This window comes from Choloepus didactylus, chromosome 21, assembly GCF_015220235.1.
Source record: "Choloepus didactylus isolate mChoDid1 chromosome 21, mChoDid1.pri, whole genome shotgun sequence".
In the NCBI taxonomy this organism is placed as follows: Eukaryota; Metazoa; Chordata; class Mammalia; order Pilosa; family Megalonychidae; genus Choloepus; species Choloepus didactylus.
Window position 1 is genome coordinate 28,873,023 of NC_051327.1, and position 26,678 is coordinate 28,899,700.

At 57.5% G+C, this 26,678-nt stretch overlaps 3 protein-coding genes across 8 annotated transcripts; 1 reads left to right on the plus strand and 2 right to left on the minus strand.

Moving 5' to 3' along the window:
• Positions 1-268: 268 nt before the first annotated feature.
• Positions 269-4,366, plus strand: DNASE1L2 (deoxyribonuclease 1 like 2). Its single transcript, XM_037814143.1, is given in 11 exon segments — positions 269-665; positions 668-718; positions 720-758; positions 760-774; positions 859-947; positions 1,039-1,122; positions 1,202-1,245; positions 1,248-1,316; positions 2,017-2,189; positions 2,268-2,519; positions 2,699-4,366. Coding segments are annotated over 11 exon segments (909 nt in total). The 5' UTR covers positions 269-626; the 3' UTR covers positions 2,753-4,366.
• On the minus strand, positions 3,460-13,458 carry ECI1 (enoyl-CoA delta isomerase 1). The gene is given in 9 exon segments (XM_037814141.1): positions 3,460-3,639; positions 3,748-3,948; positions 4,652-4,830; positions 4,918-5,039; positions 5,558-5,704; positions 6,389-6,516; positions 13,192-13,264; positions 13,266-13,306; positions 13,395-13,458. Coding segments are annotated over 8 exon segments (906 nt in total). The 5' UTR covers positions 13,444-13,458; the 3' UTR covers positions 3,460-3,639; positions 3,748-3,781.
• A 765-nt stretch (positions 13,459-14,223) lies between these two features.
• RNPS1 (RNA binding protein with serine rich domain 1) lies at positions 14,224-21,999 on the minus strand. Of its 6 annotated transcripts, none has more exons than XM_037815129.1 (8): positions 21,847-21,999; positions 18,774-18,961; positions 18,383-18,532; positions 17,692-17,871; positions 17,286-17,388; positions 16,866-17,019; positions 16,021-16,162; positions 14,224-15,080 (listed from the first exon to the last, which is right to left on the minus strand). In XM_037815129.1, the coding sequence occupies exons 2-8, from the start codon at positions 18,842-18,844 to the stop codon at positions 14,981-14,983; spliced, it is 900 nt and encodes a 299-aa protein (XP_037671057.1). In that variant the 5' UTR covers positions 18,845-18,961; positions 21,847-21,999; the 3' UTR covers positions 14,224-14,980. The 6 variants fall into 6 exon arrangements, with proteins under 6 accessions (XP_037671057.1, XP_037671052.1, XP_037671054.1 ...); XM_037815124.1 differs by having other exon boundaries at positions 17,692-17,883; XM_037815126.1 differs by lacking the exon at positions 21,847-21,999 and adding an exon at positions 21,748-21,766 and having other exon boundaries at positions 17,692-17,883.
• Between the last annotated feature and the right edge of the window lie 4,679 nt (positions 22,000-26,678).

Genomic DNA, 26,678 nt, shown 5'->3' on the forward strand with positions numbered 1-26,678 from the left:
TGACCTGGTTTGGGGGTGGGGACAAGGCCAGAGTTCTGAGTCCTGACCTGACCCTTGGGGGCTGGGCAGGGGGCTTCTGCACCCTTCTCAGGCAAGGCTGGGCTCCTGAATGGGCTCAGCATGGATCCCTGGCCACCCCCCCTCCTCCTTGGGGGCCTCTGGGAATGGGAACCAGGAGTTGGGGTGCCTAGTTCTGCCGAGGGGGCGGGACCTGGCACATCCTGGCCCCTCCCCAGGCCAGGACCTCAAATACTGGCCTGCACCCCGGTGCCGGAGCTGCTGCCAGCCAGCCCGCGCTGCCCCTCACTGTCCCAGTCCTGCCCCCAGCTTGGACCCCGCACCCCTCCTTGGACGGGGACCCTCAGCCTCTGCCCCTGCCATCCTAAACTCAGGTGAGTGTAGGGAGGGCTGAGCTGGGACTGGGTGGGATCACGGTGTCTCCCTTCTGGCCTCAGTTTCCCTGCGGAGTGGCAGGACTGCCGTGGGGAGGCCTGGAGAGCTGAGTTGGAGGACGCGTCCCGGCAGCAGACCCGGCCCCGGCCCCGGGCCCCCGCGGTCGGGCGTCTGGCCCCGGCTCCGCGCTCACGCGGCCGCGTCTGCCCTCCCAGTCCCGCCGGCCGCGCGCCATGGGCGGGCCCCGCGCCCTACTGGCCGCGCTTCTGGGCGCTTGGGGGTCGCCGGGGCCGCGGCGCTGCGCATCGGAGCCTTCAACATCCAGAAGCTTCGGCGACAGCAAGGTGTCGGACCCGGCCTGCGGCCCCCGTCATCGCGCAGGTGAGGGCCGGGCCCGGGCGGGGCTGCCCTGGGCGAACCGGCCGCGCGTGACCCGGCCCCTGGCAGCCTCCCGGTCTCCCGCAGATCCTGGCCGGTTACGACGTCATCCTGGTGCAGGAGGTGCGGGACCCCGACCTGAGCGCCGTGGCCGCGCTCATGGAGCGGATCAGCAGGTGTGACGGGCAGGGCCGCGCGTCGCCAGCCCGGTCGGGCCCCGGGCTTCGGCCCGGTGCCTTGACCCTGCACCGGGCCCGTGTCCCGCAGCGTGTCCCCGCACGAGTACCAATTCGTGAGCAGCGAGCCGCTGGGTCGGGACCAGTACAAGGAAATGTACCTGTTCGTCTACAGGTGAGGGGCGGGGTCGCGGGAGGGAGCGCGCGGGGCCCAAGGCGGGCCCCCCGGCGCGACCACCGCCTTCTGTCCCCAGGAAGGACGTGGTGTCGGTCGTGGACAGCTACCACTACCCGGACCCGAGGACATCTTCAGCCGTGGAGCCTTCGTGGTCAAGTTCTCGGGCCCCGGTCTCTGGTGAGGCGAGCCCCGCCCACTCGACAGGGCCCCGCCCACCCGCGCCTCCTCATCGCCCCGCCCCTGGACGGGCCCCGCCCGCTCCGCGCCTCCCTCCTCGCCCCGCCCACTCGACAGGGCCCCGCCCGCCCGCACCTCCCTCCTCGCCCCCGCCCACCCCGCGCCTCCCTCCTCGCCCCGCCCACCCGCGCCTCCCTCCTCGCCCCGCCCACCCGCGCCTCCCTCCTCGCCCCGCCCACCCCGCACCTCCCTCCTCGCCCCGTCCCACCCCGACAGGGCCCCGCCCACCCGCGCCCCTCCGCCCCCTCCGCTCCCCTCGCCCACCCCGCGCCTCCCTCCCTCCTCGCCCCGCCCGCCCCGCCCTCCTCGCCCCGCCCACCCGCGCCTCCCTCCTCGCCCCGCCCACCCGCGCCTCCCTCCTTCGCCCCCCGCCCACCCCGCACCTCCCTCCTCGCCCCGCCCACCCCGACAGGGCCCCGCCCACCCCGCGCCTCCCTCCTCGCCCCCGCCCACCCCGCACCTCCCTCCTCGCCCCGCCCGCCCCGCCCTCCTCGCCCCGCCCACCCCGACAGGGCCCCCGCCCACCCCGCGCCTCCCTCCTCGCCCCCGCCCACCCCGCACCTCCCTCCTCGCCCAGCCCGCCCCGCCCTCCTCGCCCCGCCCACCCCGCGCCTCCCTCCTCGCCCCTCCCGCAAGCAGCTCCCTACCCCACAGGCCCGCCCCTCCCTCCCGGCCGCCCCCTCCCCGGCCTCTGACCGCGCCCCCCGCCCGCAGCCGCCAAGGAGTTGGTGCTGGTCCCGCTGCACGCGGCGCCGCACCAGGCTGTGGCGGAGATCGACGCTCTCTACGACGTGTACCTGGACGTGATCGACAAGTGGGGCACCGACGTAAGCCCCGGGGGTCGGGGACCTGGGGCGCGGGGCGGGGGGCGGCCCCGGCGCTCAGACGGGCTGTGCGCGCCGCAGGACATGCTGTTCCTGGGCGACTTCAACGCCGACTGCAGCTACGTGCGGGCGCAGGACTGGGCGGCCATCCGCCTGCGCAGCAGCGAGGTCTTCCGGTGGCTCATCCCGGACAGCGCCGACACCACGGTGGGCAGCTCCGACTGCGCCTACGACCGCATCGTGGCCTGCGGCGCCCGCCTGCGCAGGAGCCTGAAGCCCCAGTCGGCCGCCGTGCACGACTTCCAGGAGGAGTTCGGCCTCGACCAGGCCCAGGCGAGTGGGCGCGGGGCTGGGGGGCGGGGGCGCCCGCCGCGTGAGCGCTCGGAGGAACGCCCTTAGGGGGCCAGGGCCCAGATCTGCGACGGCAGGAGTGGCTCCAGCCCAAGCGGGGCAGGGGCGCAGCGCAGGGCTCCCGGCGGCCCCTGAGGCTCCCGCCCCACCTCTCTCTCCAGGCTCTCGCCATCAGCGACCATTTCCCCGTGGAGGTGACCCTCAAGTCCAGCTGACAGCCCACGGCCTGCCCAGGACCGGCTACCTGCAGACTTGGCCACGTGGCTCGGCCCCTGTGGCTCCTCCAGAGCAGCAGGCCACCCCCTAGTGAGGCCCAGGGCAGGGGTACCCCAGCCTGGGAGCCAGCACCCCATCTCCCGCTGGCCTGGACGGAAGCCATGCACACGTCACGGGACCACTGGGAACTCAGTCTCCCCACCATCTGTACAACGGGGCCGTGGCATGTGCCTCCTAGGGCTCCGTGGGGAGCTGCACCCGCTCTCCACCCTCAGCACAGCGCCTGGGTCGCCGTCAGCCCCTCCCAGGCCTCCACTCCTTCTGGGGCACAAGCTCAGTCCCGCAGCCCCAGGGGTGGCCAGTGGCTCCAGCCCCTTAGGGAACAGGGCCACCCTGGCCTGGCCACTTCACGTCTTGCTAGGAGTCAGGCAGCAGCTTGAGCAGTGAACTCTAAAAGCCTCTAAGAGCCCTGAGGCCCGAGTGCTGTGAGGGGAGCAGGCAGCCGCGGCGGGCAGCAATCAGTCACCTTCACAGTGCAGGCGCTGAGACCCTCTCCCTCCCCGCGGGCCACGTCTCCCCTGGTCCTGGGCTGCAGTACCCGATGCACCGCCCACTGCCCTGACTCCCGGCCCCCCACCCCCCATTCCCCAGTCCTGCAACCCCGTGACTCCCTCACGCCCAGTAAGCAGGGAGACCAGAGGCCGGGGGAGAGGCAACCCAAGGGCTTTATTCCTGACTCTGCAGCGTGCTCAGTGGAGCCGGTGCCACGGTCCCGAGTGGCTGCCTGCAGCTTAGGGCTCTCACCCTGGCCAGGTGGCCTCGTCATTCCAGGGCCTTCCAGCTCCTCATCCTGCTGCGCAGAAAAAGCTCTCGTGGGTGGCCCTGGCTGTAAATAAAGAACAGGCCCTTCCGATGAGATCTACAAAACCAAGAGCCGAAACGACCCGTAACTTGAAAAAATGCTGATTTCCGACCCCGGGACCAGAAGGCTCACCAGGAGCCGGGTCTGCCCCCGAGGCGGTGCGGCCTCAGCCCTTCCTCTGCCTCAGCTTCTGCAAGTACCCCTGCAGCCCCTTCTGGATGGAGTCCCTGGAGATGAAGTCGACGAAGTGCTGAAGGTCAGCCTCCCGCTGCTTCAGCAGCTGCTCGGCGGTCGGCTTCCGCATCATGGCCTTGGTGAGCTGGCGAGCGTGGTCTGGGGAGGACAGGCCCCTCTCAGCAGAGCCAGCCCGGGACGCCCGGCCCTGCTGGGGGGTCTGGACAGAAGCTGGGGGAGAAAACTTAAAAAAATTAAAATCACCTGTTCCCCACTGCCTCTGTAAAAGAGAAACTACCTTTATAACCTGTTGTTCCTGCTCAACTACGTACTGAGATCCTTTTCCACGTCATGAAAACTAATGGCACAATCAATAGCTGTGCAGTGTTCGGCCGTGTGATTTCATCAGGTGCTGGCACACCTGGGCTGCAGCTCTTTGTTTTTATTTTCCTGTGACTCGTGAGCTAAGAATGGTCATACGTTTTTAAGTAGTTGGAAAAAAAGAAATCAAAAGGATATTTTGCGATGTGGAAATAATATGAAATTCAAATTTGAGTGCCCACCAATAAAGTTTTATTGGCAGTCAGACACACATGCAACCGCTGACAATGGCGGAGCTAAGGGCTGGGACTGGCCACGTGGCTGCACAGCTAATACTGTTGGCACTTCACGGACAGTTGCTGGCCCCTGCGCTCTGCCACCAGTCGGCCCCGCTTGCTGCCCTGAGCACAGGCCTGTGCAGCCCGGGGTGACCCGCAGGGGGCTTTCAAGGTGAGGACACCCTGCTCTCACCGGCAGTGTCGGGCCAGGGTGGGATGGTGGAAGGCCCCCATGGCCAGGCTGCCCTTCTCGCACCCCTTACCTGGGATGGCCATCCAGCGTGCCATCTCGGAGAGAGCGGCGGCCTGCACCTGCTCCTCGGGTACCACCTGGTCTACCAGGCCCACCTGGAGGGCCTCTGCCGGTGGCAGGAGCAGCCCCAGCTGCAGGGCACGCTCCGCTGCCCGGTGCCCGATGGTGTTCACTAGTGTGTCCTTAAACCTGCAACGCAAGCACCCGCTCACCCTGGGCCCCAGCTCCTGGGCCTCGGGGTCACCTGGGGCCGGCCCCATGCAGCCCTCGCCTCACCAGAAGGGAGCGATCATGCCCAGCAGGGTCTCGTTCAGGCCGATGGTGTACTTGGGGTTGTCGGCCAGGACACGGTGGTCGCAGCTCAGGGAGATGATGCAGCCGCCGGCTGGGCAGGCACCCTGTGGGGGGAGCGAGACACCTCTCCTGCAGGAGGGGCTCCTGGGTGCTCTGACACCCCACGGCTGGGCAGTGGGTGTAGGGAGGGTGGAGCAGCACCCATCCTTGGGGTTCTGTGGCTTTTGTCCTGGGGTCAAATGTCCGGCAGGCACTGACCCCGAGCCATCCCCTCCCGCCACAGCTGAGGTGTCCAGGGTACCCACTTCTTGCCCTTCATGGCCCCAGAGATGGGCAGGTGGCCCCGCATCCCCTTCCCTCAAGGCCCCCTGCCCCTGCCCGCACGGTGCATCCTGAGCCCGGCCCGAGGGACGTTTCTGCAGGAGCCCAGGCCCCCCACGCAGCCCCTGTTCCTCTTGACCTCGTCTCTCCGGCCACTCCCCTCTACCTGTGTCCCCCAACATGTCACGCTGGTCCGTCACGGCACATTCACCTGTGAAGGTCAGAGGGGCACCCCAACTGCCCCTTCCCCTCCGAAAGCCCCCAGCCAGTGCCCACAAGGCCGGGGGGAGCGGGCACTCACGTTGATGGCGGCCACCAGAACCATGTTGGAGAGGTAGAACCGCAGCCACAGCTCCTGCACAGCCTTCCAGTACTCGGCGTAATGCGCCGGGTTCCGCCCGCAGATCTCCAGCAGGTCCAGGCCGGCTGAGAAGACACCGGGGCAGTCCTGGGGGGGGGGCAGGAGGGCAGGTCAGGGGGCCACCCGGCGAGGCCCAGGCCCCCCGGGGCTCAGTCTCCCACTACTTCCAGATACGTTCTTCCCCTTCCAGCTTCAAACCAGGAAATACGAGAGAGGCAGGTGGGGTTTGGCTCCCTCGCCGTCGTAAGCACACCCGTCCTGGCATCGTGCGTGTGGTATCCCGGGTCGTGGGCCTGCCTGGCGTCTGCAGGGACCGTGGTTCTGATCTACCCTCCCTCAGGGGCTGCCCCCCGCCCTGGCAATGACACAGCATCACGGGTGCATTACCAGTGCCTGCCAGCACCCAAGCCAGGGCCGCGGGGCCCTCGAGAATGAGAAGGAGACCCCGACTTCCAGCCCCTGCCCCAAAGAGGAAGTGCGAGCTGGCAGGCGGGCAAGTGGGCTGACAGTGACAGCTCGGGGGATCCCCTTGGAGGCAGTGGTCTCAAGCTCAGCTGGCCGCCCTGTCCCAGGCACACGAACACAACTGGGGCCCCGGGCCACTCCCAGGCTGCACGAGACCCTCTGCAGAGGCCCCCGGGGTGGCCTGGCATCCGCCGTGACGGCAGGTGCTCGCTTTTCTGGGTGACCTGCGTTTGGACCCCGACGCAGCTGACTGAGCAGCGAGCCCAGGGGCCGGAGAGGTCAGACGGGAGCTGGACCCGCTCGTACCGAGGTGATGATGATGCCGCGGAGGGTCTTGTCATTCTCCAGCTTCTCCAGGCTGATGAGCAGCTCCGTCAGCAGCTCCAGGCTGAGGCTGTTGACTGGGGGGTTCCTCAGTCTCAGCACGGCCACCCCTCGTGGGAAAGTGGAAAGGGAAAGAATGCACTTGGCGACAGAGCAATCGCTCATCGCCACGGCCACGGGAGACTTTGATACACTCCCCGTCCCAGCAGGATCGTCTCAGATCGACAGCGAAGTTGCCGGGACAGCCCCACAGCCCTGGGGCCCTGCTGGGTCTCAGTTCACAACACAGAGGCCTCGGCCTTCTGCTCCTGGGGTCCTGGCACTGGGAGAGGAAAGCCTGAGGCCCGCGTGGGCGCAAACACGAGCAGCCGGCCAGCGTCGGACACACCATCAGGTTCTGAGCAGGTGGAAGGGGCCCCAGGGGACGCGGCCTCCCGGGGGCTCAGGTGGCAGAGGGGGCTCTGCAGGGCTCTGGGGATTCAGTCACACGAGGATGCAGCGAAGGCCGCAGGCTGGACCGAGACGCCTCCTGGGCCGCTGTGGACGGTCGCTCCATGAAGCACGGGCAGGAATGGGGCACCCCGGGCTCACCACATTTGGGCATGGGTCTTGGGGTGACCCCCTTTCTGTGTGACTTCAACACAGACCTGATCACGCCACATCCCCAGCCCGTCAATGGTGGGGTGCACGGCTCACCCCAGGGCACTAGGCTCCGGCCCCCACTCCCCCCTCACTGCGCCAGGCGATGCGCTGTCAGCTGCACCCGCCTTGGCTCGGCTGTGCCCCCAAAGCCCGGAAGGGAAGCCCCAGGAGGGGGGGCGCTCAGCCTGGAGGGAAAGCTCTGGGGAGACCCGGGCAAGGACCCACCCGGACCTGGAACCGAACCCACAAAGGAGGGGAAATTGGGAAGCTTCCTGCCCTAGGGGTAACTTCTGTGTTTAAAACACACTTGTTTAATTTTAACAAAGCAACGTGTGTTTTTAACATTTAAGACAGCATTTTCTTTCCTTTCCTGTGAACAAAGGATTTAAAACAGGCGGGAAGGCTGCCCTCCACGGACGGCTGGAGTCAGAGAGAATCTCGGGTGCTGGTGAGGGTGGGGGGAGATGGGAGACGCTGGGACCCCCGCGTGCTGCTGGGGGAACGTGCATGTCCCAGAGAATGGAGAGCGGGACGCACACAGAGCCCTGCCCGCCGATGGCCGTCACAGCATTTGCACAAGAGCCAAATGGCGGGAGCCCTGGTATCCGGGACAGCTCCGTGGTCCATCCACAACAGCTCAGCCACAGGAAGGAGTTCAGATCTGAGACCCAGCAGCAGGCTCTCTTCCTTCCCCAAGAGCTCCGTGGGGCAGAGTCCGTCCAGTTTTTGCTGAGACAGGTGCTTCTCCCCCAGACGTGTCGAGGAGGGTGCGAGCCGGGGAGCATGGCTCTGAGGGGTCAGGCCGCCAGCAGAAGGAAGGAAGGAAAGCAGAGGAGGCCGCTGCCCACTCCCGGGTCTGGTGAGGATGAAATGGAAGGCCCGGCTCTGCACGGCGCTCCCTGCCCTGATCCCGACCGCGGCTGCCCTGCCCCCGTCTCCTGTCCTGTGGCACCCCCGGAGGGTCTGGCCACACCACCACCCCGGGACCTCGCCCCTCACCCACCAATGCCAGGGCTGCAGGAGCGAGGTGGGGGCTGCACGTCCTGCCAGGCAGCCCCAGCCGGAACCCCACCCCCCGTCCATTCTCGGCGAGGACTCTGGTTGATAAGTAAAGGCTTCCGACAAAGTCCAAATCCATCCTGGAGAAACGTCTTCAAGACCTAGTGCCAGGAGGGAGCTTCTGAGACCTTACACCCAAAGCACCAGCAACGAAAGAAAAAATAGATAAATGGGATCTCCTCAGGACCGAACACTTCAGTGATTCAGGGACTTTGTCAAAAGGGTGAAGAGGCGGCCAACTCAGTGGGAGAGAATATTTGGAAAACGTGTATCTGATAAGGGCTTGATATCCAGCATATATAAAGAAACCCTACAAGTCAACAACAAAAGGACAAACAACTCAATTATAAAATGGGCAAAACATATGAACAGACATTTTTCCAAAGGAAATACAAATGGTTAAAAAGCACATGAAAAGATGGTCAACATCATTAGCTATTAGGAAAGTGCAAATCAAAACCACAATGAGATATCGTATCATATCTAGTAGAATGGCAGCCATTAAACAGGAAACTGTAAGTGGTGGAGAGGAACACTCATTCACGGCCAGCGGGAATGAAAAATGGTGCAGCCGCTGTGGAAGACAGTTTGGTGGTTCCTCAGAAAACTTAATACTGAGTTGTCCTACAACCTGGCAGTTCTGCTACTTGGTCTATGCCCAGAAGATCTGAAAGCAGGGACACGAACAGACATTTGCACACCAATGTTCATGGTGGTAGTGTTCACGATGCCCATGGACAGAGGTGGTCTAAGGGGCCATCGACTGATGAGTGGAAGGGTGAGCTGTGGTGTGTGTGTACAATGGAATATCGTGAGGCTACAGAAAGGAATGAAGTCGTGAAGCAGGCAACGAGGTGAAATAAGCCAGAAACAAAAGGATAAATATTGTATGGTCTCATTTAAAAAAATGACTATACAAAATAATGTCGACACCCCTTTTTAGCATGAAGAAGTTTGAATGGTCTTGCCCAGATATCCCTGAAGACTGAGAGAACGATCAGATGACACGGAGGAGTTGTGAGAAGTTAGGATTTAACAAATGATTACGACTACTGACCATTATATAGATAGTTCTTTTTAGATTCTAGAGTATTAGGACAGCCAGAGGGAGATCCCTGAAACTGCTGAACTGTAGCCCAGGAGCGGTGGCCTTGGATACTGATTGTGTAACTATATAGCTTTTATCTTGTGACTGTGATTGTATCCATGTAGGGGGAGATGAGCAATAAAGTAAAGACATGCATGAAAAGAAAAATCCATCCTGTAACCTGACGATTGCCTCGTGCCCGGCCCCAGCCGCAGGGGGCATCCCCCTTCACTTCTTCCTCTTCTGGAAGAGGCTGGTGGTGTTTGTTACGGGTCTTTTTCACTCTCAAAATCTCCCTGCCAGCTTCTGACGTCTGCTCTGCTTGTACTTCATCAACCCGTCCGATCCTTCCCGTGCTTCTCATCCTCCGGCAGCTGGTCCCCTGCCGTGCGGGGGAAGGAAGTGGCCTTGGGGTCCCCTTTGCTCCAGGGAGTAAGCGAAGCCCTGTGTTTTGGGAAAAACCGAAGAACCAGATGTGCAAGGAGGAGCTCGGGGTGGTGAGGGACACCCCAGTTCCCGCTCGTTGAAGGACGGGGGTGTGAGGGCCACGGGCCTGGGCGGCTGGGCGGCTGGGCGGCCGGCTGTCCTGGACGCTGCCGCGGAGGTGGTCCGTACGCCTCCACACACCTCCACACACCCCACCTCAAGCGAACAGACGACCTTCCATAACGTGGGTGCCCTTGTCCGAAAGGCAGAGGCCCTGAGGGTGGAAACCAAGGCTTCCCGGAGAAGAAACTGTTTCCAGACTACGACTCTTGCCCGAATTTCCAGCCTGCTCTACAACACTCATACTTGCCAGCTCCCACAACCACAAGAGAAGATTCCCTAAAATAAATCTCTAATCGCGTGCACGCACGTGCACGTGCACAGGACGCAGAGGCTGTGCGTACACGTGTGTCTTGCTGGTTCTGTTTCTCTGGAGAACACTGAGTGACACACAGGTTAAAAATATGGGGATTGGACGTTCTCCAGCGGGTCTCTGGATGACTGGCTTGGCGGCAGCGGAGAGCGCCCCTCTGGGGCTGGCACCGGGCAGGAGGGACAAGGGCCTTCCCTCAGGTCACCTGCCCCTCTCCTGTCCCACAAGCAGACCCCGAAGGCTTCAGAAACACCACCGTTCCGGAAGGGCATTTTTGGATTCCTCTGGAACCTCCGTGAGAGGTATTAACTGGCTACAAGTATATGCGTTCATGTCTACGAGAAATAAGCAATCAAAACTTCTAGAAACGAGATGCCCAAACTTGGTCTGGAGGGAGGTTTCTGAAATGGACCCTAGAGTGTGTGGGAAATGATTCCTGGGCACAGAGGAGCCTCCTGGGGCAGAGAGCAAGCCCACTGGGGGAGAGGTCACGAGGCCGAAGGTGAAGACGAGTTACTGGAGGGGCACTGTGTGCCATATCTCTGGCACACAGTGGTTGCTAAATAAATGCTTCCTGAATGCTCTAAAATCAGCCTAAATACAGTACTCAATTACATTAACACAGCACTAACTGCTTTCACAACCTGTGCTACTATCTCTGTCATCGTTACCAACACTTTTTCATCGCTGCCAACAGAAACTCTATACACACCAAGAAACAGCTCCCTCCCCACCAGGCCCAGTCACCTCTCCCCTATTTTCTGACTTGATGAGTTTGCTTGTTCTGGATATTCCAGAACCAATATTTATCCTTCTGTGCCTGGCTTCTTTCAACACAGCATGATGTCTCCAAGGTTCATCTGTGTTCTTGCAAATACCAGAACTATATTTCTTTATGGCTGATTAATATGCCATTGTGTGGACGGGCCACATTTTGTTTTTCTCTCCATCTGCTAAAGGCACTTGGGTTGCTTGCACCTTTTGGCTCGTGAATAACGCTGCTGTGAAAGTAGGTGGACAAGAATCTGTTCAAGTTCCTGCTTCAATCCTTTTGGACAGATCCAGGAGTGCAACTGATACGGTAATTCTATATTTGACTTCTTGTGCTGCCAAACTTTTCTTTGGTGGCTGCACCATTTTACATTCCCACCAACCACACACAAGGTTTCAATTTCTTCCCGTCCTCGCCAACACGTTATTTTCCCTTTTTTTTTTTTTAATAACAACCATCCTAGTGGGTGTGAAGTGGGATCTTGTGGTTTCGATTTGTACTTTCCTGATGGCTGATATTCATGTGCTTATTGGCCATTTATAGATCTTCTATGGAGAAATGTCTATTCAAATTCTTAGCCCACGTTTTAATTGAGCCGTTTGTTTTTTTCTTGTTGAGCTGTAGGAGTCCTTTATATATTCTGGATGTTAAACCACATGTCATATACATATGATTTTCCTCCCCATTCTATAGGCTGTTTTTTCACTTCCTTGATAACGTCCTTTGATGTTCAGAAGTTTTAAATTTTGATGAAATTCAATTTATCTGTTTTCTTCTGTCGCTCACGCTTTCAGCATCTCATTTCAGAATGCACTGCCAAATCCATGAGCACGTGTTTTCGTCTAGGAGTTTTACGGTTTTAGCTCTTGTATTTAAAGTCACTGATCCATTTTGAGTAAATCTTTGTGTATGATGTGAGGCAGGGGCTCCCCTTCGTTCTCGTCCACATGGAGAGCCCGTTGTCCCTGCACCATTTGTTGGAAGACTATTCTTTTTCCAAACAAAAAGGTTTTTTTTTAATTTTTAAAGTTTTATTTACACACCATACAATCCATCCTAAGTAAACAATCAGTGGTTCCTGGTATAACACGGTTGTGCATTCACCACCACAATCTATGTGAGGCATTTCCATTTCTTCCCAAAGAAAGAAGAGGGAAAAAATGAAAAAATAAAAAAATAAAAAAAGGAGAAACACCACCACCAAAAATCCCACACCCCTCCCTTATACCCACCTCTTACTGACATTTAGTGTGTATTGTCTCCAAACAAAATATTTTTAAAACACTTTGCCCTGAAGGTTACCTGGATCTTAGTATTTCAATTGTGTTTCACTAGTAGTAGGGACAGAATCAGGCCACTTTTCTGGCCCCAAACTCTACTTTCTATAGCTCTAAGCCGCTGAATTTAGCCAGTTCTTACATGATTTAGTGGGAAAACTTTTTGGCAAATAACCATTATTTCACCTGTATCTTTATATACATACACATTTGTTTCTGGATTTTTTGATATAAATATTTCAAGTTGCCATAGACTTGATCCTTTTAGGTTGTGGCCACACTTGTACTCAGTTCTTAACTCAGAGAGGCAGCTGGACAGGTGAGATGGGCCAAATGGGCAGGAGCAGGGCACCCCACTACTGTGCAAAGGTATGGGTGGCAGGAGGTGGGGGTGTGCGTGGGGGCAGCTGGAGGAGAAGGTGGAGGAGGGTGGCAGCTGCAGCCTGTTTGGGGAGCAGCAGGGACCCGGCACTGAAAGGCCAGGGCTCTAGAGCTGGGGGGCCGGGGCCAGGAGCTCCTGAGCCCGCAACTTTTCCAGTCTCTGCTTCCTGCTCTCCTGACCCCAAGCCTTCCCCGGGGCCAGCTCTGGGGTCCTGTCCAGTGGGGGCGGCGCACAGGGTTTTAGCTCTAGGCCTCTAGGCCTTACCTGCCTCCAATTTCACCAGCTGTTCTGAAAGGGCTCCCTGGCCCCGTTTTTGGGGTCTGCACCAAGAAGTAGAAAACTAAAACATTTCCTTCCAAAATACTGCCAATGTAATGGACTAGAAAAAGGATCACATCCTCCAAAGTTTAAAAACACGGAGTGTTTAGTCCTCATAATGAGCTAGTGAGATAACTGTCAGGCTCGAAGTGCACCAGAAACAGAACCTTTAAAGCCAAGCTTCCTTTCCGTGCCCTTTGGAAACGAGTTTTCCCACTGGCCGGGAATGGAGCGGGCAGGAATGTCACACGCGCTCCGTCCGCCTCCGGGCACCGGGCGCTCTTCCCGCCCCCGACGGAGGGCGCAGACCCGGGGGCGCTGGCGGGCTCCTCCCCAGCGGCCGGTGCCCGCGCCCCCCCCGGGCCCCCGACCCCCCGGCCCCGCTGTACCTGCGCCCGCGTCCGCCTCCATCAGCACCCGCTGGCTCGCCTGGCGCCGCGCGCCGTCCCCGCTGCCCGCCGCCGCGCCTCGTGCGCCCGAGGGCCGCGCCCCGGAGCAGGGCCCCTGCGGACGCAACGCGTTGGGGGTGAGCCCCGCGCCCCCGCGCCCCCCGGCCCGGCCCGGCCCGGCCCGCCGCCCCCGCAGACCGCACCTGGACGGAGCAGAGCGCGCGCCCCGAGCCGCCCCGCAGCCAGCGCCATTTTGGCCCGCCGGGGGGGGGGGGTTGTCGAGGCGGGCGGGGCCGGCGGGGCCCCGGGGTGAATCCCTTGACGGGGAGTTCCGGGCTGCACACGGGTCACGATAAAAACCACACCCAGCGGGGCCGAAGGCGGACGACGGACTGTGGCTGATGTGATGGTCAACGAGGCGCCACACCAAGGGCAAAATGGTCCCAGGGGCAACTGTGGGGCTACCGGGACTGCATTTGCTGCAGGTTTTCCGTTACACCGACAACAGCTCTCCGCGCCCGGACGGCCCTCCCGCCCCCCGGGGTGGAGCGTCCAGTGCAGCCCAGGCCGGGGGCAGGCCACCCCCTTCCCCGCCGGGAACCGACAGGCAGAAGCCGGACGGCGTGGACCCCGCGCAGCTGGTGGAAGCGCACAGATGGCGCCCCTCCTGCCAGCGGGAGACAGAAAGGCCACCCGAGAGAGCAGCGGAGGTGGCCGGCGGCCGGGCAGGGGAGGGCGGAGGGGAGCGGGTCTGCGGTGGCGGGGTGGGGGTGGTGGACTCGTTTGTTCTTCAACCCGGGAAGTGTTTCCAGTTCTCTCTGGGGGCACAAACCACCTTCTAAGGTGGCAGGCTAACCACATACTCTCCTGAGATTCTGGGGGTGTGGCCGCAGAAATAAAACCAAAACCCTGTTTTCAGTGAGTCACGTACTAGAAACATTGTGCTTTCACTTCTTTCAAAGCAGAAGCTTAAAAAACAAAACAACAAAGACACCCAAGGGCCGGAAGGAGGCAGCGAACCCTATTCCAGACCTGCTTTTCAACACTAGGTTTATTCAGTACAATCCATTCTTTCTACATAACAAAGTACAAACACAACATTATCTAAAATGCTACAAAGTTACAAAACTGAAAACAGGAACTTTATAGTACTGACTGTACAATAAAAGCCAAATAAGCAATATACACTTTGCAACGTCGATGGCTGCAGTGGTGGCTCCGTGGTGACCCTGCTGAGTAGCACTCAAGTTGCCCGCCAATTTCAGAGAGGGAGGTATGGGGTGGGTGCAAGGGCACAAATAAAAAACCATTCACACCAACAAATGCAGGGCAACGGGGACTCTTCTTGGGGTGCTCTGACCCTAGGGGTTGGAAGAAGACTCGGAGCAGGGGGGCTCGGGACGGGCCAACAGGAAGGGCAGCTGCAAAGACGCTCACCTGTGCCCCCCAGGGGCCACAAGGGGCACGGCCAGGCCACCAGGTGCTTCCAGGTCCTTTAGGGAGAGGAGAAATGGGCCCCAGCAGGGGCAGCATGGCCACCGTGCAGCTTCACTTGCCACCCCCCTTGGCCCTGCCTCTAAACTAACTCTCCAGAAAGCTGGTGCACTTTCCAGCCAGAACCCCTGGAGGGCCTCACCCCAAACCAACACCCCCGTGGGCCACACCCAGCCTTCGAAGCCCCCCGAGTTAAGGATTTCCTTTCCTGCCTACCTCCCTTGACTAGAAAAGTGACAAAATGTAGTCGGACGGGAGCACTAAGTTCTGGGGGCGTGGGGCTTCTGCCGCTGCTTTAGCGGGAGGAGTTGGAGCTGGAGCGGCTTCGGTGGCGGCGGCGGCCAGGGGACCGGGAGCGCCGGCGCACGGGAGACCTGCGCCTGGGAGAGCGGGACCTGGGGGGGGAGAGAACACGTCACCACAAAGCAAAGCACCCCAGAAGCAGCTCAGCACCTTGCACCACAGGGTGAGGGCCGGCGCCTCTCAGGAACAATTCTGTAGTTTTATTTTTAACTACAAGAAGAGTCAGCAGAGCTTTTACTCTCTCTTCATTTGCACGTTTTAGTTTACTTTCCAGTACTCAGGGAAAAACAACGGTAGATTCACCTACCAAAGTGGAAGAACGCCGCAACTATGATCTTTCTTAAATATAAAATTTTAGTTCATATAACACATAGCCATTTAAAAATGTAGACCTCAGTGGCACTGTGTGTCCACAAAGCTGTGCAGCCACCCCCTCTGCCTAGCTCCGAAACACTTTCATCACCCCAGAGGAAACCCTGAGCCATTCGGCAGACAGCCCCCCTCCCTCTGGACATGTCCCTTTTGATGGGACCAAGATGGAGCCTTGGGAAGAGAAACACTGTTCTCATGATGGAATGTACAGCCCCAGATGTCCCTGGTTTTCAGAGGGCTCAACACCACTGACAAGGGAGGTCAAGCTTTGGCCTTGGCCAAGGGAATTAACTGCCCGCTGCCATTCTTCTGAACCAAACTTCCTCCCCTCTGGGCCCAAGGGGCCCTGCACTTAGAGGTCCAGGATGCCAAGCCCCTGAGATGCCACATCACTTGACTGCAAAGAAAACACACCAGAGCCACCTCTAGGCCCTCATCTTCAGCCCGTCACTTACTTTGGCTACCGCCTGCTCCTCCTTTTCCCTCCTGGGGTGGGCCTGATGAGATCCTGGGGGCCAAGCCATGATGTCCCCACCCCACTATGAAGCCCCAGTTGAGAAGGTGGCAAGGCTGAATCAAAGGGCCCCAAGTAAGCATTTCATAGGATGTCCGCAAGTGAAACAAACCCAAACTGGCCCCCGTCAGTCCCTGAGGATTTACCTTCTCCTCATCCGTGGGGGGGACCTGCGCCACATGGGCGGTGGTGGCAGCATTCTCCTGGGAGGGCTGAAACGCCGGGGGGGTGGCCGAGGCCAGGGGGCCAGCACGGCTGTGGCAGTGATCTCCTGGCCATCTATTTGTCCTGTTGGAAACAAAAGGTAACAGGCACTGTGCCAGACGCAGGAGGTGTAGTGGTGAACAGACAGAGAGACGGGGCTAGGAGGGAGCAACAAGAACCATGAGCCTAGACGGTGTCGTGTGCCACGGCGGCCTCAATGACAGCAGCGGGGAGCTAGGCCGAGACCAACTTCAAATTCCTTAAAATGCTGACTTGAAGACAAAATGAAAACTATCCACAAGCGTTCATCCCACCCAGTACATATGGCTATGAACGTCACCAATGGTTATAAAGTACAAGCTTTTGTATATTTTGTGAATTCTGATAATTGGTCACTCAGTAAAATAATCCTAAAAATGCTGACATGGGAATAAAATAGAAAATCATTCTCAAAAACTTTAAAGGAATTACTCTCATACAAAAAGTTTCATTATATTCATAAGAATATATTTATAAGTAACCATCATTCGATTCTTAAGCTTCTAACAGACTGAAAAATCTTAAAAAGTCCATATACTCATACTTGCTAAATCTTTTTCAAGACTAATGTTCCATAATTCATGTTTTTGGTAAACACACTCCCTCTGACTAAGAATTGGAATCCTGAAAGAGTTCCAGGGAGATTCTGACATGCAGTCAGGTTGGAAATTCCTATTAAGGCATAGTGGATAGTTGATCTGTGGCATAGAACAGGTGAAAGGTCAGAGGGCGCAGGAAGGTCACCCACCTCCGTCCATGTGTTTCAGCGCCTTCTCGGCTTCATCCGGGTTCTCAAACTCAACATACGCGTAGCCTTTGGAAAGATGGGGGTGCATCCTTTCCACAGGCATGTCAATCATTTTAATTTTCCCATAGGTGGAAAATATCTCCATGATGTGATCCTGGAGGGATAGGAAGGGTCACTAATGCTCTCGCACCAACTGCTGTAAGAATCAAACAGAATCTACCACCTGAAGACTTACTTAAACATTCCTCTCTGAAGAGAACCACTGTCATTTGGATAAGTTCCATTTAAAGGAGCATTAATGCATTTAATCGATGCTCTGCCCGACTCTCGCAGCACCGCGACAGCCCTCCGAAAGGCTCCTCCGGCACAGGCCAGCTGCCCCACACCTCACCACTGTGCAGTGGCATCCCCAGTCCTCACCTTGGTCACATTCCGGGTGAGCCTGCCAATGTGTACTTTGGTGGGTTTTGGGGAAGGACTCCGCCTTTTCCTTTCCTTTTCATCTCTTTTGGGTGGTTTGGATCTGATTGAAAAACAAAGCAAAAAACCAGAAAACATCAGTTTTCGTCAAGTTGAAATGTACTGGATTTCTTGTTAGTGGGGATGTTAACTGTGAGCATGACAATCTTTTGTAGGGAAGCTTTTCCTACCAGCTCACCCCCATTACCCATCTCAGAAATCCTATTAAGACAGAAAGCCTCCTGTTTGCTTTTACAGTTGGCCCCAGCTTGCCAACTTAAGTTCCTATGTAAAGCATCAGTCTTGGGGGAGGCTCCCGAACCACGCCAGGCCAGGCCCAGGAAGGGGTCCCGGAGAGGATGCTCACTTGGAGCGGGAACGCCGCCTATTGTCGTGTCTGCGCCGAGAAGGACTTGGAGAGCCCGAGGAGCTGCTGGAGCTGGAGCTGCGGGATGTGCTGGAACTTCCCGAGCGGCTAGAGGCCGAAGAGGAGCTGGAACCACTGCTTGAGCCCGTGCTGGTACTGGAGCCGGAGCTGGAGGTAGAGCTGGAGCGAGACCTGAGGTCAAGGTTGAGGAAGCCACAGTTGGACAGGAGGTGGCGTCTCAACGCTTGGCAGCAGACTTTCCCCAAAGCCTCCAGTGACCCCGAGGGCATCGGTGCCCTCTAAGTTCAGGCCTCACTGCTGTCCCAGTGGGAAAGGAAGGTGAGAGCCAGACATTTACACTCCCCACCCCCAGGCCAAAGACCTAGACAGGGAGAGAAAGCCGCATCCACACGGAGTTGGTGACGGGAAAGAAGGAGCCTAAGCCAAAGTTTAGAACCATCAATTTAGCTGGGGAGGTGGTGGCTGATCAGGTCGGTTTTCAGCTGCAATGAAAAATACACTCTAAGCTAGATGATCTAATCACAACTTTCAACAAAATTTACCACACGTTCCTTAAAACATCTAGAAAAGAAAAAAACCCAAACACCCTCTTTTACATATAAATAGAATAAACCCCAAACCAGTTTCCCATAAATTAGGGTCTCTGTTTAGCCCCGGCCAGCAGGCCCACCTGGTGCTGCTGCTGCCGCTGGAGGCGCTGCGCCTCTTCCTGGTTTTATCCCTGCCACGATCCTTCTCGTCCTTGGTGGCCCCCTTGTCTTTAGAGCGGTCCTTGGACTTCTCGTCAGAGCGTTCTTTGCGTTTGGAAGGAGAAGGAGCCCTGGATGGTGAGGAAGAGTGTGAGAACGTGTGCCCTTCAGACCAGAACCTGAAACAACAGCACAACCCGCAGAAGGGAGCCACGAGGGCTGGAGAGCCCAGGGAACCTCAGAGCAAAATGCTCTGTGGCTTAGGACATTTTCACTGTTGAATGCAAAACATTTCCAACCTTCCCCTTTGTGAGGGTCCCTGGCAATGAGCACCCCCGAAGTAGCACTAGAAAAATCTAACAGAAGGATTACCTAGTGCTGGACTTTTTATTATTTTCTTTGACTCCTAGCAAGCTCTTCTTTTTCACTCCTGATAAATCCATTCTCCCCTTCTGAAGTGTTCAAAGCAGCAATGGCGGCCTCACTGATCTGAACTCTCACTGCTAACTCGATTCTGAGAAACGATCCCTAATCGATTGCAATTTACGCCAAAGAGCAGCCTAATAACAAGATAAAAGGATTTAAAGAGTGAATGGATTGGCAAGACAACAAATCTACTTTGCAGTAAAAAGCTGAGCACATGAAAAATTGGCAAGGGAGCACAGTAAGCAGTGTTCACACAGCCAGAAACCCATCTCCCTACGGAGGATTCTCCACCCCTATAGGAGGTGGGGTTGGCCCTGTGAGTGTTGTTTTATAGGCTGTATGATATCACTTTTTCACCCAAACATTTGATGAGCTCTCTAAAGCCCTTTTGAAAAATAGAGTGCCACATTCAATGCAAACAGGGAAAAGCCTAACTCAAATGTGGCTCTCCTCAGAGAAATTATTGCTGTAATTTCCTTTTGGGATATACTGGCTATATAACCAGAAGCAAAAAGCATTCCAAAACTAACTGGTACCAGCATCAAAACACTTAATATCCAAACATAAATAGACAAAATGCCTTATATAGACAATTAAAAAAGCAGGAAAACGATACTTTAAAAAGTAGTTTCTGGAAACACTGAACTTTAGTGGTACGCATACTTCAGTATTTAGGGGGAAAGTACAATTTTCTTTGAAATGCAAGAAAAAGTAAGATTGGTGATTGCTGGATACACGATAAAGCGGAGAGCAGGAAGGTCACTTGCAGGCTCTATTGGTGGTTATGTGGGCATTCAGGGTACAACTCTTTCAACTTTTTTTGTATGTTTGAAAATTTTCAAAATAAAATGGTGGGGAACAAAGTAGATACTAGAATTGTATGAGACACTGCATGAAAAGCACAGTGCTTAGACTGCAATATGTTTAATCAATGGTAACTAGTAATTTCTTATGTGGCCTTATTTCCTGGAGACTGCAGCCTTTAGTACTTCCAGGGAGGTTTGGAACAACTTGCTGGAATTTGGAAGCAAAGACCTCAGGATACCAGTCCCAACTTACGCCTCACCTCCAAAGGCCCGCAGGCGACCCAGACCAGGCATGGCATCCAGGTCCCGTTTCCGAACGTGTAGAATGCTGCCATTTTGCTGCATGGAAAAGTGTCAGATCCAAGAAAGAAGAGCACCTGGCTCTGGACAGTCAAACAAGTGGAGGAGAGCAGATCACCACCTTGCTGCTCCTTCCCAGGGCTATAAAGCCACTTGCAACACACTACTATAGGCGGCAGCACTCAATAAGGTGGACAACCAGGAGAATTCAGCAGGAGGAGCACAGAGCCCAGGTTTGATTCAGGATTTTGCTGTGTGACCTTGGACAAGCACTGAAACTTTCTGAGCCTCAACTTCTCATCTGGAATAGGGTGACAATTACAGTTCCCACCTTACCATCAAGGGCACTCATGGAATTAACCCACCAAAGAGACTCAGTGCCCAGTTAAAGCTCAATAAATGATAGCTACTCTTTTAAGAAGGGTTGTTTCTCCACTTTTGGAGGCTCTTTTCCCACATACACTGTTTCCAATGACACATGATTTCTGAATGCTCCCCCAGGTGTCCCTGTCTTGTCCGGGTTAGGGTCACCTGGAACAGAGCTGCCCAACAGAAGAATGCGAGCCACAAGCATATCAAAATTTTCCAGTGGCCACGTTGCAAAAAATAAAACTCAGGCAAAATCTTATTTTTAATAAAATTAACAAACTATATCCAAGATATTCTCTTTCCAACAAGTAATCGTTATAGGACTATTACTTAAACACTTTATGTTCTTTCCCAAGTCTTTGAAGCCCGATTTGCATTTTAACTTCTGAGCTTGGGTCAATTATCCTTCAAGTGCTCAACAGCTCCATGTGGCCAGTGGTTATGGTACTGGACAGCAGAGACCTAGCTTGCAGGTTTCACATTCAGATTCCTGGGCCCCATCCCAGCCCTAAAGATCTTGAGGGCAGACCCTGGAATGCACTTTGTGAAAACAAACACCACCTGTTACTTTTAAGCACTCTAAAAATGAAGAATTGCAGAATAAGTGAGGGCTTTGCTGGGTGCGGCCGGGTGCTAGGAAGCAAAGGGTGAGGTTCTCGGTTCATGCAAATGCGGGTAACAGGCCAGGACCGCGGTCACCTCCCGCATTCTCCGGAATGGTGCGCGGCCGACAGCCAGAGAGAGGAGAGAACGATCAGTTAAATCCCGAGCACATGGGTTTCGGCTCGACTCTTCTGAACACCTTTCCCACTTGAAAGTACATTTTAGGCACAATTCATGCGAAATAACAGACAGGGAAGCCTCGTCCACGCCTCCTCCACTGACCCTAACCTTCCCGCACCCTCCCCTCTAGGGTGGCCCGTGACACTGAACTCCACGACAGCAGAGGCCGTGCCCGTCTCGGTCACCTGCGGGGACCGCACCGGGCTGTGCCCCCAGGGTCTGGCACCGAGACCGGCACCCAGGAGCCCGGAAAAAGTTCGTGGGCAAACGTTTGAACTTCCGACCCCGAAGGGAGAATCAGCCGGTCTTCCGGGGCCTCCCACAAAGCACCCAGCCCGCGCACGCCCAGCCGCCGACCTCGCCCTCCCCGTCCGCGTTCACTCACAACTCCCTAGTCCAGGCGCCGGGCCGCGAGCGCTTCCAGAACGCTGCGGGTCCGGGTCTCGGCCCGGCGGGAGGCCCCGAGAGCGGAGGCCGCGCTGCCGGCTCCTCGGAGCCCCGGGGGCCTAGCTGGGCACGCCGCAGAGCGCACCGGGCGACGGGCGCCCTTCCGTCCGCGCCGGGCCCGACCACTTCCGGGCCGCGGCCTCGGCGCCTCCCCCTCCGCCCGCCCCGGCCCGCACTCTTTCTCCTCAGAGCCCGCGCCGCGCCGCCGTCCCCACCTCGGGGCTGCGGAGCGGGCCGGCTCCACGATGCGCCCCGCCGGGCCTAGCGGGCGGCCCCCGAAGCTCAGATGGGGTCGGATTCCGCCCCGAACTTACATCTTCCCGCCGCCTGCGCCGCCTCCCGCTCTCCTCAGCCGCCGAGGCTGGCGCCGTTCTGTCGTCAGGGTTCGGGAGCGGGAAGGCGCCGCTGTCCGTCGCGCAGCGATGACGTAAAGCGCGGCAGCCAATGACCGTGAGCGAGGAGAGTGTTAAAGGGCCAAGGGCGTCTGTGGTTAATCGCGTCAGGGGCGCTTAGCTTATTTCCCCCCCAGGAGTGGTCTTCCGGTGGGGGCTGCCTGGGGCTGGTTGCGAGCTTCCTGGAGTGGGTCAGGGGGCGGCTCGCTGGGGCCAGGAGGGCCGCGCTGACGGCACGGAGGGGGTTAACGCGGGCGCGGCCCCGCTTTCCCGTGCGCGCGCGCTAGGTTCGAGACCCCCTCCCGTGCCTCTTGTGCGCGTGCGCGCGGCGCTCGCGGCCCCGCCCCTCTCGTGCACGCGCTGGGTTTGTAGCCCCCGTCCCTCTAGTGCGCGTGCGCGCTGGGTTCGGGCCTCTCCACGCCGAGCGCGGCTAGAGGCCGCGGGGTCCCTGGGCTCTGGGCCGCAGGGCGGAGGCGGCTCGGGGGGCGGGCTGGGGCGCAGCGTGGGCTCGCGCGGTCAGGGTTCCCCGTGGCGCGAGCCGGCGAGGCTGGGGAGGACGAGGCGCAGGAGGCACGCGGCCCGGAGGAGGCGGCCCTGCGCGGGGACCTGCGTGGAAGGGGCCGGGCGCGCGGCCCGTGGGGAGGAGGGGGCCGTACGCGGGGAGGCGGCGGGCGCGGGGGGCGGTCAGGCCGGGAGGCACTGCCGAGCCTCTGGGAGTGGGAGGGCGCAGGCCGGGCTCGTTCCCCGCCGTGTCACCCCTGGTGCTGGGCAGGTGGTCGGCGCTCTGTGATTAACCGTGGAAAGAAAGACGGTGCGCTCGGCCTGGGATGACCCGCGTTGGAACAGGGTGGGAACAGTGTTGCAGGAAAGAATTAAAGTGAAGGACAGGAAAGAGTTCAGGATGAGGCTTGACGACCCTGGACAGATGGACGGAAGGATGGACAGTCGGGATGGACAGGTGGATGGATGGTACGATATGGCCCTCCCCCTTCCCCAGTCCCTCTGGCCTTGCCCAGTCCTCCCTGACCTGTCTGAGGAGTTAAACTCTCTGCCTTGCCATCACATCTCCTGGGGTGGCCAAGCATCAAAGAGTAAGTGGGAAACAAGGGTGCCCATGGGTGGTGCCTTCGACCCTTCCGCTGCAGTGAGGGGTATCCGGAGGTGGCCTTTGGGGGATGGGGTGGGCTTGGTGGTCCAGGCAGGCAGATGTGATGGCACAGGGGAGCTGGTGACCAGAAAGAGCTCCCCAAATCCTGAGCCCACCATCAGTGCCTGCCCAAAGGCCTTGAACCCAGGGCCTCTGTCCAGGGCAGCACTGACTGGTCAGGGGCAGCCAGGAGACCCATCATGGCAAGAGGAAGATGGGGAGTGGGGCAGAGAGCCAGCCACTCTCCTGCTTTTTGTTAATGCTCTAAAGTAATTTAACTTGACATTCCTGTAAAATTTAACACATTTTATATTAAATTTAAGAGCACAATTTATTCAGACACTTGGGAATTTAATTGAATTTGTTTCTAAATATTATTGGCTTTTGTGATGAAATGTGCAGTCAGCTGTTGAACTTTAAAAATTGAGCATCATGGTTTTTGCCATTTAGAGGAACAGCAGAAGTGTGTTCAGAAGATACGTGGCCGTATGTTTCCCCCTCCTGTTCCCCTCTGCCAGTCCGCCAAGGCTGGGGGGCTGGGGGTGGCGAGGCCAGGCCCTTGGGACCTCCTGGAGGGTAGGGCAGGGTGTCTGTGGACAGGGCATTGGGCAGCTGGCCGGGGCCTGGAGCTCTGCCCTTTGGCAACCTGCACATTCAGGCCAGCGTCCTCGGAGAGGACACCGAGGGATGGATGCCAAGGGGCTATGGTGACCACCCCCCCATTTCTTCGTGGCTCAGTGCTCCTTCAGCACTGTAGACTTCCGGGGAGATTTGGGGAGCTCTAATCAAGGGAGAATCTGCTCCCTGCCCTCATCCTCCCCAGGTCTGATGGAGGGTGGCAGCTGGGACTTGTGGTGCTCACCCGGTGGTCCGGGCAGGTACCAGATCTCCTTGTCAACGATGTCTGGGAAGCACCTGTGCCTGTCACTAAGAGCTGGCTCCGTGTGCCCAGGGCAGTTACGGCACAGCAGGGCAGGACACGGGGGTTTGGGTAGGTGCGGAGGCTGCGATGAGCTGTGTGACTTTGGGGAGACTTCAGCTCCATCTGAAGGGAGAGTGGGGCGGTAAGGGGGTCTGGGCCTGTGGCAAGGCCTCCCCAGCTCTGGGTTCACCTCTCAGAGGCGTGAGGGCCGTCAGAGTCTGGCCCCCCCAGCAGGCACCTCCCGTGAGCCCTTTGCCCGACACCTGGAACGAGGGGTGGGAGCAGGAAGGGGCATGCAGGAGGGGCTGTTGAGAAGGGGAAGAGGGGGCTGTCAAGCACACTGAGGCTAAAGGATACCCAGGTGGGATTCAGGGTGCTGCAGAAGGACCTCCTTGAGGCGGGGTGGGGGGATGAGGGGGCAGTGGACGGGGGACGAAGGGCCTCTGAGGGACTGAAGGGGCAGAGCTGGGGGCTTAGGAGCTGTGCCAGTTTTTACGCTCAAAGCCACGTGTCTGTTGCTGTCATTAGAAGGCTGAGGGCAGTGATGCCCGAGCCTAGAGTGTCTTGTCAGGGGAGAGGGTGGGGTGGGGCCCCACCCACACACTGGATGAGCCGCAGAACCAGGGAGCAGTGGGGGCCATGGCTGCTCACTGGGCCCCGGCTGGCCCGGCCTCCAGGCCCCCCGTCCCCTACCTCCTAGATCCACCTGTAGCCAGTCGACCTGGAGCTTCTCTGACCCAGGAGGCATCTGTGGGTGTGGGCCGGGCCCCAGGAGCGGGGCCTGGGCAGCCCCATGTGTTGAGGAAGGAAGGCAGGGCCCCCGCTCCCCGGGCCCGACCCCACAGCTTCAGCCCCTCCTCCTGCCTGCTTGAAGCAGGCCACCTGGGCGCGTCAGGTACGATAGGGACTCCCCGGCTGGCCTGTCCCCTGGCTGCCTCTCCCAGGGGTCACAGGAGGGCTGCCCGGGGCCTTTGGGGGCTGGGCCATCCCTCAGGGAAGGGGAAGGGGCTGCAGGAGCGCAACAAGCTTCAGGGTCAGACCAGGCCAGCCAGGGTTCAGGGAGCGAGCGGGGCCTCGTGTCTGGCGGGTGGGGACGACCCACGTGCTGCCTGCTGGAACTCTTGTGGGGCACCCCCTGTGGGCTGTCTGCGCTGTGTGGGTGTGGGGGCCCCGGCCGCCCTCCATAGGAGGCTCCCTCAAGCTCTGTCCCCAGGTGCGGGCCACACGCAGGTGAGGCTCTGGGCAGGTGTGGGCCAGAGACCTGCGTGCTGAGCACCTTGTGGGAGCCGGAGGAATCTTCGGGGGCCGTGCCGGCCTAAGCCATCGGAATTTTGCTCGTCCCTAGGTGGACAAAACAGCAGCAGCTGGGACGGTGTTTTACACAGAGCAGCAAGAAACAGCTGTCCTCTAAAAGGATCAATGAAATCAGCGACCCTTTAGCTCATCTGCCAAAAACGAGACAGGATGCAAATAACTCAGCTGTTAAGTGAATTGGCAAAAGTGCCTGGGGGCAACTTGTCTCAAGTGTCTAAAGCAAAGGCCACCTTTTTCATACCTGACCAAAGTCAAAGCCAATTTGTGTGTACGTCTTGGAATCTCCCACACGCAGCTAAGCCAAGTTTCCTGTGCGACTCTCCGAGCTCTCGCCGCTGCAGGGATGTTCTGACATTTAAACCCGGATCTTGATTTCCTCACAACCGGGCTTTTTGTTGGGCGTGGTTACATTTTATTAGTTAGCATTCCTTCCCTTTCTAAGGCTTGCTTTTCTTACTTGTTTTTGTTTAATCATATTTTTCTTTGTGGGGCCTCATTATATTTACTAACTAAGCTGCCTCTTTTTTAGGGAAAGTTGGAGTGTGTTTGTCTTGGCATCGAGTGTTCCCAAATTTGCAAACTGTCTCCTTTTAATAAAAAAAAAAGTCTCTCTCTTCTAAATTCTTAAAATTTGTCTTTTATTTGATACTACCAACCACACATAAATAAAAAGGATTGTAAGAGGTGAACAATGGCATGCCAACAAGTTAGATACCCTAGTTAAAATGGAAGAGATTGAATTAGCAATCAAAGCCCCCCCAAGGAAGAGAAGTTGAGGGCCCCACAGCTTCACTGTGAATTTTATCAAACATTCCAAGAGGTATTAACACCAATCCTGTTCAAGACTCTTAGAGAAAACTGAAGAGGGAACACTCCCAACTCATTCTCTGAGGTCAGCATCACCCTCACACCAAAGTCAGATAAGAACATCAAAACAACATCCCTTATGCACGTAGATTCAAAAATCCTCAACAAAATAGCAAAGGGAATCCAAGAGCACATTAAAAGAATCACACACCATGATCAAGTGCAATTTATCCCAGAAATGCAAGATGGTTCAACATAAGAGAACGAATATCATACACCAGATTAATACAATGAAGGAAAAAAACTACATGATCATCTCAAATGATGCAGAAAAGGCATTTGACAAAATCCAATATCCTTTCATGATAAAAACACTCAGAAAACGAGGAATAGAAGGAAATCTCAACATGATAAAGGGCACTTGAAAAATCCTCTGCTAGCCTCATACCCAATGGTGAAAGATTGAAGCTTTCCCGCTAAGATCGGGAACAAGACAAGGAAGCCCACTGTCGCTACTGTTATGCAACATTATACTGGAAGTTCCTGTCAGAGCAGTTAGGCAAG